Source organism: Lolium rigidum, chromosome 5 (assembly GCF_022539505.1).
Source record: "Lolium rigidum isolate FL_2022 chromosome 5, APGP_CSIRO_Lrig_0.1, whole genome shotgun sequence".
NCBI lineage: Eukaryota > Viridiplantae > Streptophyta > Magnoliopsida > Poales > Poaceae > Lolium > Lolium rigidum.
The window spans coordinates 183030968-183042149 of record NC_061512.1 but is presented as its reverse complement, the minus strand read 5'-3'; the positions used below and the strand labels follow the sequence as shown (position 1 = coordinate 183042149).

At 47.7% G+C, this 11182-nt stretch overlaps 1 protein-coding gene across 1 annotated transcript; it reads left to right on the top strand.

The window, feature by feature from the left end:
* Nucleotides 1-819: 819 nt before the first annotated feature.
* Nucleotides 820-3144, top strand: LOC124656814 (subtilisin-like protease SBT1.7). Its single transcript, XM_047195490.1, has one exon. The coding sequence runs from the start codon at nucleotides 820-822 to the stop codon at nucleotides 3142-3144; it is 2325 nt and encodes a 774-aa protein (XP_047051446.1).
* The last annotated feature ends 8038 nt before the right edge of the window (nucleotides 3145-11182 follow it).

Genomic DNA, 11182 nt, shown 5'->3' with positions numbered 1-11182 from the left:
GTGGAGACAAGAAAGTTGTGATTTTAGGAAATACAAAAGGAGAGTGGAGGCCGTTTCATTCCTTGTTTGGTTTTGGAAGGACGTTTCATGCATCGCCGTCCGAAATCAAAGTTGTTCTTGGGCAAACATACACCATTCAGTTTTGTTTCGCTGCTGCATTTAGCTCCCACTATCTGAGAATTGTGCATGAAGAAAACTCACAAGTAGCATCCACTAGGTCTCTGTTTTGGATGACTGTGATCTCAACCTGAATTTCACGAGAGCTGCAGTGAAACATTTTGGTGTCTGTATTTAGGGACCGAAACTGCCTTGTCTGCTCTCATGTGGTACTACTGGTACTCTGTGAGGGGCAGTTGATTTCATCCCTGATACTAAGTTAGAATGTTAACTGAAAATTGGGATATTAGTGTACCTCAGTGGAGACAAGAAAGTTCTGATTTTAGGAAGAGACAAAAGGAGAGTGGAGGCCGTTTCATTCCTTGTTTGGTTTGGAAGGACGTTTCGTCGTCGTCCAAAATCAAAATTGTTCCCGGCCAAAATCAAAATTAGCTCCCACTAGCTGAGACCCCATGAAGATAGCTTGACATGGCAATGCAGGCACATCAGTGGCTGCAAAATTCCAAAAGCTATACTGCAAAAGATGAGCCTCTCACATGCATGTGTGGGTGATGAAATATTTTTTCTCTCAGCGATGAAGTCTCCTGCCTGTTGTACGGTGGCGTCGCAGGTTGCCGGTTGCCCAACCAGGCTCACGCTCTATAAAAAGCCGTACCACGCTCATGCATTCCTCCACCACAAGATCAGTCACACACATCAACAATGGCTTCAATGATCTCCCTCCTCTCGCTCTACTCCCTGCTAGTTCTCGTCCTTGTCCAGTCCACACACTCAGCCATCATCCCAGAGCCCAAGAACTCCATTGCCGAGCCCAAGCCTGATCGTCCTTGGAGCTCGGACCACACCTACATCGTCCAAACCAACCACCTGGCCAAGCCATCCAAGTTCGCCACCCTCGAGCGTTGGTACGCGTCCATGGTGGACACCTACTCACCTCGTGCCACCACCGCCACGGACCGCATCCTGTACACCTACGGCACCGTCATGCACGGTTTCACCGTCAGCCTCACCGACGGCGAGGCCCGGCGCATGTCGACCGTCCCCGGCGTGACCCACGTGTACAAGGACAGGGCCGTGTACCACACCCAGACCACGAGGTCGCCCTGGTTCATGGGCCTCCACGACGACTTCGGCGCCTGGCCGGACTCGGAGTTCGGCGACGGCATCATCATCGGCTTCATCGACACCGGCATCTGGCCGGAACGCGCCAGCTTCAACGACACCGGCCTCGGCCCCGTTCGTTCCACATGGAGGGGCAACTGCGTCGACGCCGCGGGTTTCAACGCCACCTTATCCTGCAACAACAAGCTGGTCGGCGCCAAGTCCTTCACCATCAACGACCCGAGCCCGAGGGACATCGAAGGGCATGGCACGCACGTGTCATCGACGGCCGCCGGCGCGGAGGTTCCCCGGGCCGATCTGTACGGCTTCTCGGGCGGGAGGGCGAGCGGCGTGGCGCGCAATGCGAGGATCGCCATGTACAAGGCGTGCGTCCCGGACCCGCTTGTAGGATGCCCCGACTCGGCGGTCACGGCGGCGATCGACGCCGCGGTGAGTGACGGCGTGGACCTCATCTCCATCTCCCTTGGCGGCCGCGCTGACGATCCCTTCTACAACGACGCCCTCGCCGTCGCCACATTCGGCGCAGTTCGCAGGGGCGTGTTCGTCGTCCTCGCCGGTGGCAACAGCGGTCCCGAGGCGTCTTCCGTGTCCAACGTCGCGCCATGGATGACCACCGTCGGCGCCACCACCACGGACCGGGTGTTCCCGGCGACACTCAGGCTCGGCAATGGTGTGGAGCTGACGGGCCAGTCCCTGTACACATTGAAGTCCAAGGGCACGAGCATGCTCCAGCTCGTGTACAGCTCCTGCGGCGAGGATGACCTGACGCTCGACAAGGTCATGGGCAAGGTGGTGGTGTGCACGCGGATGGCAGGACCCCGGACCGGCTTCTACGTGGAGAAAGCCGGCGGAGCAGGGATGGTGTCCCCGGACGGGACGAACCGGTTCTCGGATGCCGTCTTGGCCCTTACCTTCACGCTCCCCGGGGTCATGATCAGCCACACTGCCGAAAAGAAGCTGAACGACTACATGGCGTCGTCGCCGTACCCGGTGGCGTCGTTCGCCTTCGCCTGCGAGACGGTGACCGGCGAGAACCGGGCGCCGATAGTGGCCGGGTTCTCTTCGCGGGGCCCCAGCGTGTTGGCCCCTGAGATCCTGAAGCCGGACCTCGTCGCGCCGGGCGTGAACATCCTGGCGGCCTGGTCGGGCGACGCGCCGCCGTCGAGCTGGGACAATGACACGCGGAGAGTCGAGTTCAACATCGTCTCCGGGACGTCCATGGCGTGCCCGCATGTCGCCGGCGCGGCGGCGCTGATCAAGAAGGTGCACGGCGACTGGACGCCGGCGATGGTGCGGTCGGCGCTGATGACGACCGCCGGCCCGCTCGACAAGAACGGAAGGGACATCGTCGACAGCGGCACCGTCTTCGGCGGCGCCGCGATGGACGCGACGCCGCTGTCAGCCGGGGCGGGGCTAGTCCTTCCGCGGCTCGCCATGGACCCGGGCCTGGTGTACGACGCTGGCACGCAGGACTACGTGGACTTCCTCTGCACCCTCAACTACACGGCGAAGCAGATGCGGCAGTTCGCGCCGGAGATGAGCACCGGGTGCGGCGCGAGGTCGAGGATCCCCGGGGGCGTGGCCAACGTCAACTACCCGTCTTTCGTGGTGGTGTTCAGCGCCGACGGGGGCATCCGCACGCTGACGAGGACGGTGACCAAGGTGTCGGCGAAGCCGGAGACGTACAACGTGACGTTCGCGGCGCCGGAGGGCGTGGCGGTTACCGTGACGCCGACGACGCTGGAGTTCATCAGGAAGAACGAGAAGCGGAGCTACACGGTGGAGTTCAGCGTCCAGGCGCAGGGAAAGGTGAGGCCGGCCGGGACATGGGACTTCGGCCACATTTCCTGGGAGAACAGGAAGCACCGGGTGAGGAGCCCCGTTGCCTTCAACTGGCAGATCTGAATACTGAGAGTACCATGTAGTAGCTGAATAAGTGAGAGAGGGAGATATCTGAACTCTGAATGAAACTGATGTTGCATGGGTGAATTGTGAGATGATCTGGTGAAAGTGAAACTGTCTATGAAGGATAAGGATTGCTTGTTGTGAACTTGAGGAGAATAATTATCATGTGTTAGTATGCACTGTGTCATTATGTTTCTTGCTGTACTTTTATCCAAAAAAAATGTGTCTTTCTGTACCTTATCCAAAAAATGTGTCTTGCTGTAGACCTCTAGTCTCAAGTGACAGAGGTCGATCTGTAGTCCTTGGTTTGGCCTACTCTCAGGAGCTAGGTACTTGAGATAGATCATGAATTGTAATCTTGTGAGTGACCTCCGTTCGGACACTAGACTGTGGTGTTGCTTCCGAGCATCATCTGACGCAATTGCACAAATGCTAGTTGGAGAAACAGATTCAAATACAGCTAACTGCATCTCAAAGCCCAGTTCATTTTAGAGGGAGATTCAAATACGCGATATTTCCATGCTTTAGCCAATGGAAGACATCGGAAAAAACGTATCCATTCTCTTACTCAAGATGAAGGGGTGATTGAAGGCCATGAGCAGCTCAAATCGTACATTACTAATTATTATAAAGGCTTGTTTGGTCCTTCGGAGGAAAGTACTTTCTCTCTTAATGAGGATTTAACGGCCGATATACCCCAAGTTTCCGTTGAGGAAAATGGTCTACTAACCGCACCTTATACTGAGGAAGAGGTTCAGAAGGCAGTTTTCCAAATGGAATGCAATAAAGCACCGGGTCCTGATGGTTTCCCAGCTGAGTTTTATCAAACTTTACGGGACACGATTAAATCGGACCTTCTAGATTTGTTCGGTGACCTACACTCGGACAACTAGAATTATTTCATCTAAATTTTGGTGAAGTAATCTTGTTACCGAAAGTTAATGAGGCAGAAAGGATTCAACAATATAGACCTATCTGCCTATTAAATGTAAGTTTCAAGATTTTCACGAAAGTGGCCACCATTAGACTTAATACGGTCGCGGATCATGTTGTCCAGCCATCACAGACGGCCTTCATGCAAGGAAGAAACATCCTTGATGGAGTGGCGGTCTTGCATGAGACGGTACATGAAATGCATTCTAAGAAATTAAATGGGGTTATTTTGAAACTAGATTTTGAAAAGGCGTATGATAAAGTTAAGTGGTCGTTTCTACAGGCAAACACTCGGGATGAAAGGTTTTTCTCCGAGTGGCGCGCTCTGATAAATGATTTTGTGTATGGTGGTAGTGTCGCAATCCGGGTCAATGATGACACCGGTCACTATTTCCAAACACGAAAAGGGTTACGCCAAGGGGATCCGTTATCACCGATGTTGTTTAACATTGTAGCGGATATTCTGGCTATACTCATAGAGCGGGCTAAGGCTGATGGCCAGATTGAAGGTGTGATTCCACATCTAGTTGATGGTGGCTTATCTATACTTCAATACGCCGATGATACAATTCTATTTATGGATCATGATCTTGAAAAAGCTCAAAACTTGAAATTAATCTTGGCGGCCTTTGAGCAATTGTCGGGATTGAAAATCAATTTCCATAAGAGTGAATTGTTCGCTTCGGTGATGCCCAAAATGATGCGACTCGTACGCAGAGTTGTTTGGTTGTGGGCAAGGCCAATTTCCGATTCGTTATTTGGGTATTCCGATTCATTATCGGAGACTTACAATCGCGGAATGGAAATTAGTGGAAGAAAGACTACAAAAACGCCTTAGTAGCTGGAAAGGCAAGTTGTCTGTCCCTAGGTGGAAGATTGATACTCATTAATTCGGTACTCACAAACATGGTACTGTATATGTTATCATTTTTCATCTTACCAAAAGGAATCCTGCATAAACTCGATTATTATCGATCCGGATTCTTTTGGCAAGGGGACGAGTGAGAAAAGAAATATCGACTGGTTAAGTGGAGTATAGTTTGTAGTCCCAAAGACCAAGGTGGGCTTGGAGTTCATGATTTGGAAGTCAAGAATTCGGCCCTATTGGGAAAATGGCTGTTTAAGCTCCTCACTGAGGATGGGACTTGGCAGACTATCCTTCGGCGAAAGTATATCGGTTCGAAGACATTATCCCAAATGGTTTGGAAACCAGGGGATTCTCACTTCTGGGCCGGGCTAATGGCGACTAAAAATGAAATTTTTCGCCATGGCACTTTCTCAATCAGAAATGGAGCACAAATACGTTTCTGGGAAGATGCTTGGCTTGACAACGCACCCCTAAGTGAACAGTATCCAGCTCTTTATAGGATTGTTCGTCGTCAAGGTGATACCATTGCTACTGTAATGGCTACCTCACCCCGAATGTGACGTTCGGACGGGTTTTACTTGGACAAAGACTTGCGGCATGGAATACCTTAATTCAACGGCTCGGGGATATTCAATTATCGGACGAACCGGACGAATTTAGATGGAACCTTCATGCCAACGGTGCTTTCTCTGTGAAATCTTTCTACAACGCGATCCTTCTTTCGATCTACCAGTTGATAATAATAAAAAGATTTGGAAGATGAAGATACCATTAAAAATTAAAATTTTTGGATGGTATCTTCGTCGAGAGTAATCCTCACCAAAGATAATCTTGTTAAGCGTAATTGGCATGGAAGTACTCGATGTGTTTTCTGTCAACAGGACGAAACAATCAAGCATTTGTTCTTCCAGTGCCAGTTCGCGAGATCTATATGGTCAGTCATACAAGTAGCGTCTACCCTGTATCCTCCGACTAGTGTTGCCAATGTATTTGGTAATTGGCTCCATGGTGTTGATTCAAGGTTTAAGTTGCTTCTTAGGGTGGGGGCGCTAGCAGTTATCTGGGCGCTTTGGATATGTAGAAACGACAAGATTTTTAATGATAAAGATTGCTCTTTGTTGCAGGTCATCTACAGATGTACAGGTATTCTCCGTTCGTGGTTACCTCTTCAGCGAGTGGAGAACCGAGACCTGTTTACGGAGGTCTGTACACGGTTGGAGGCTGCGGCGAGGGATACTTTTTCCCAACATGGGTGGCAGCATAGTCTACGGATAGATGCCCCACCTACTTCTTAGGCGTTATATGTTTCATCTTGATGTGTATCTCGCCTAGTTTTTTGTTTTTATCACTTTCGAACCTGAGACAACATAAACGGCTGTGTGCATCCTGGTTATGCAGAGGCTGGATGTAATTGCTTATAAAAGTAATGAAAGCATCCTTTATCGAAAAGCTAACTGCATCTACAGACCATTTCCTCATCTACAGAATGTTTCAGGCAACCACTTCAATGGCTCTCTTCACCACTACCTCGCTTCGCCATTTCCTCATCTACATAAAATTTCAATGCCACAAATAGAAGTTGGATTTGATGAGTATTTCGCACAAGAAAAAAAAACTGTCAGCTAGCTGAGAATTAAACTACCCCAATCTCATTTAATTGACTCGGATTTAGTACAAAATCCAAGTCAATTATAAGGGATCGGAGGGAGTAGCTCTCGATTGATAATTTTCGTGTGTGGTTTTATTTTTGTCCGTTTGGTTGTCATCTTTTGGGCTTCTTTTGTTGGGCTGAGTCGGTTTTGTTATTTGACCTTTTCTTTAAGAAAGATGTTTGGCCTTTTTGTTGGGATGCTTTTCTCTTTGTTAGTGCGCTTCTCATTTCTTTTCAGAGATATTTTCTTGTTACTTTATCTATTTGTTGGGGCATTAAATAGTACTCTCTCCATCCTCAAATAAGTGGACATCTAACTCTAAACTTTATTCACAAAAGAGTGTACTCCTATCTTTTCAATGCATTTTAATTGCTTCCCTCTCATCGTATGGAAATCAAACACAATCAGTGGCGTAGCCACATTGTGGCATGTGTGGTCAATTGACCACACAGGTTTCTGGCAAATCCTTTGTATTTTGGTATAAAAATAGTACAAACATATTTAAAATAGGTCAAAATATATGTGTTTGACATCATAAATTTAAAATGACAACGTAGAGTTTAAGTTCTGCCTCCGCCACTGAACACAATAATATGGTGCACATATCCTCATTGTTTTTATACATGCACTTAGCTTATTGGTGGTGAAAGAATTAAAGAGGAGAGATGCATTTTCCCAATGCATTTTTCACTCCACTTGATAATTTATCTTGAAAAATCCGCATATACACTTATTTGTGGACAAAGGGAGTACACAATTGTACATTAGCAAGCAAGTGCAGATGAACTCTTTAGTCCAGTTGCCACATAAGTATGCCAGGTAGCATGCAATTACACAGTAGAATGCAATTTCTAAAAGTAGTAGTATGTGAACTGCAGACCTGCAGTTGACACAAATTGTAATGGGAGATAAAACCTTCGTGTAACCGCGTTTGAATATTAAATAGTATGTAATTGCACCTGTGATTTTTTAATCTGCATAGTGTGCAATTTTAAATTATATATGTAATATTCCTTTATTTAATTTTTTGCATGTTAACTTGTAACGGGGCTTGTAGTTGTTTGATCTTAGCAGATATTTGTGCAATTGCACATTTGCACATGGATGAGTAATAGTATACATATGCACGATTTTAAAATTTAAATTTAATATTTTTACTTAATTATTTCATGTTAAGTTGTAATTAGGCTTGTAGTTGTTTGTTTCTTGAACTTGTTATTGGGATTCTAATTAGTATGTTAAAGCCCTAAGCAATAGATGAGGGAAACAAAGAAGGATATCGATCGACCAATAATTAGAAGAAGAAAATCAGTCGAGGAGAACATATATACTAATAGTCTATCTACAAGTTAGATTTACCCTCTCAATTACCAGCAGACATTTGAGGAATTATTTTAGCAACTATTCAAATAAACACAGTACAACAATCGAAATCAGCAGGTGAAAATACTAGAAAAAAAGTACCATGGCAAACAACAATCAAGAGGTTGTCGTTTAGAAAGAAGGAAAAACGCAGAATTCTCTTGTCGAAGCGATCGAATTGTAAAATTCAAAATAGACGTGTAGGTCGGGAAGCTCTCAGCTTGTTGGTGTTGCTTCTGCCTCGCCAGTGTCCTTACGACAAGCAATATGACCACAAATAAAATATGCACCGGTACCTTGTCCGATGGAATTACTCTAGAACCTTCTTGCTTGCTTGATTTCCTTACCTTGTCACTACAAGTTACACCTCACAATGCAATCCACGGCGAAAAATAAATTTTACTGGTCTGTATATTATACAGTTAACGGAGTATATGTTGAGCGCCGTCTTAATCACAAGACGAGGGGCTCAAGTTGGCTCGCGCGTCTCTTTCTACTCCTAAGTCCACGACTGGGACAAGAAACACTAGCGAGAGAGCGACCAGAAAAAGAAAGATGCATCTATATTCTCTTGGGGCTGCAATCGTGCAGTGCATCTGTTGATTACTTAATCCGTTTTTAGAGGTCCCATGTTAACTCACCAGAACTTGTATCGTTGTGCAAAAGTAAAATTGCAGATCCTCTAGTATAACTAATACTACTATATGACATAAAATTTCTCTTGTCGGAAGCAATGATCCGTCGGAAATTCTAGTGGTATTCGTTGAACCGTTAGATGAACTGATCCTGGTTATTCGGATGCGTTACCTCTGTTTTAAATTGTTTAGACGTTGTATGTTATCTTTTTTTCTTTCCCAAAAAGCATAGTATGATATGCTACCTTAGTATCTTAGAGCATCTCCACCGACGGCTCCCAAATAGTCGCCGGCAGGCCACCGACACTGCTGTATGGGGGGCGTCGGCAGTGCATCCTCCATTTAGGGACGCTGTTCCCACACCGGCGCCTCCCAAACGGCGGCCCCCAAGTTTTCTTTTCTTTTTACAATATTTTGAAACAACATATCAATCACATTTTATTCATAGAATCACACAAATAGAATTAAATTATTCATACAATCAATCAAACAAATAGTACTTAAATTATTCATACAAACCAACAAACAAATAGTACTTAAATTATTCGTACAACCCAACAAACAAATAGTACTTAAATTATTCGTCCAGGCAAACAAATAGAAATAAAATCATGCATTGTTGGCTGCTCCTCTCCTCGCCCACAAATGCGCAGCTAGATCCGTCTTCAGCTGTGCATGAACACCCGCATCTCGAATTTCATTGTGCATATGAAGAAAAGCAGCAAATTCTTGGGGCACATGCTCTACCTCAGCTAGTGGCCCTTGATAATCAAATGGATGATCATCCTGCAGGTGCGTCACGTTCGCTCTCAATGATCATGTTGTGGATGATCACACAGGCGTTCATCACCTCCCACATCTGTGTCTCGGACCAAGTGAGAGCAGGGTACCTAACAATGGAGAAACGCTGCTGAAGCACCCCAAAAGCATGCTCAACATCCTTGCGAGCTGCTTCCTGGCATGTTGCAAAATAGGCTTCCATCTCGTTTGATGGAGAGGAAATTGTCTTCACAAATATAGCATACGTCGGATTGATACCATCAGCTAGATAGTACCCCTTGTTGTATGCGTGGCCGTTTACCTCAAAGTTCACGGCAGGAGTTTGTCCCTCAGCTAGCCTGGCAAACACCGGAGAGCGTTGCAGCACGTTGATATCATTGTTTGTTCCTACCATGCCAAAAAATGCATGCCAAATCCAAAGCTCCTGGTCTGTCACCACCTCAAGAATGACACTGCACTCACCAGTATGACCCTTGTAGATCCCCTGCCAAGCGAAAGGGCAATTCTTCCAGCCTCAATGCATACAGTCAATGCTTCCGAGCATCCCAGGAAATCCTCTTGCTGCATTCTTCTGCAGGATTCGAGCTGTATCATCTGCTCTTGGTGCTCTCAAATAGTCTTTACCAAACACCGCTATGACGGCTCGACAGAACCTGTAGAGAGTCTCTGTGCATGTCGACTCTGCCATCCGTAGGTAGTCATTGGTTGTATCTGGAGGAGCTCCGTATGCAAGACAGCGCATTGCAGCAGTGCATTTCTGAATTGAGGTGAAGCCCCACAAACATGTGCAATCTTTCTTGGCCATGAAGTACGTGTCGTACTCCCTGACGACGTGGACAATCTTCAAGAACAGGTCCTTGTTCATCCTAAACTGGCGCTGAAATTCCTTCGGTGAATGAGTCGCGTCGTCGTTGAAGTAGTCGGTGTCAAGCAGCATTGCGTCGGCTTCACGATGCCGGTTGATGTTCCTCCTCTTGCCTGGCTTTGAGCCGTCGCGCCGAGGCACAATGAAGAAAGCCTGGCGAACGCGCAACATGTTTGTCAGAATCAGCTACTGCTGTTGCTGCCGAACAGCCTGAGCATTCTGCTCCTCCATGAACAGCTGCACAATCATCTCATCGTTGCTGTCCATCGTGGCAATCGAACGAACACCTTGCGGGCGGGGCGATACTATCGCGGTGGCGGCAAGCTCTGTTCTGGGCGAAACAACAGCCGCCACTCGAGGGGGTGGTGGCCGTGTCGATGGACGGCGGTTCCTAGACGGTCGGCGGTGTCTATTGCAAGCAGAGTGGGCGCGGCGGCGACGGCGATGGTGGCGATCTAGAGGGGTGGGAGTCATCTTGGGTGTGTGTAGGAGGTGGAAAAACGGTGTGTCTGGCTGCCAGGCGGAGCCCACACTCGTTTTCAGACGTGCCGCGAGGTGCCGGCGCGCCCGATTCGCGCCCTTGGTGAAGGGGCCGGCACGGGGTTGCCGGCGATTCTATTGAGCTCCAAAATTGGCCGGCGCCGTTTGCACCGGTGTGAGCCCATTTTCACTACCGACCCCTAAAATGCTATTGAGACCGCTATCGGGAGCGCCGGTGGAGATGCTCTTGTAACCTAGTAAAACATGTTACATTTTGGAAGGGAAGTGGTACGTAGTATACATGCACTGGGTTAGCAAACTCAAACTAAAAGAGCCGTAACCACCGGGAACACACACACCATTCCGCGGACGAATGGATATGCATCAATACATGCTTGCATGACACTCCAGTTATGCTTAGAGATAAGTACCCCGCTCATAACTCTCACAGGGTTAAGAAAAG

What these genes read in the sequence shown, in the direction of transcription:
- LOC124656814 (XM_047195490.1), top strand. Translation starts at nt 820, where the DNA reads ATGGCTTCAATGATCTCCCTCCTCTCGCTCTACTCCCTGCTAGTTCTC.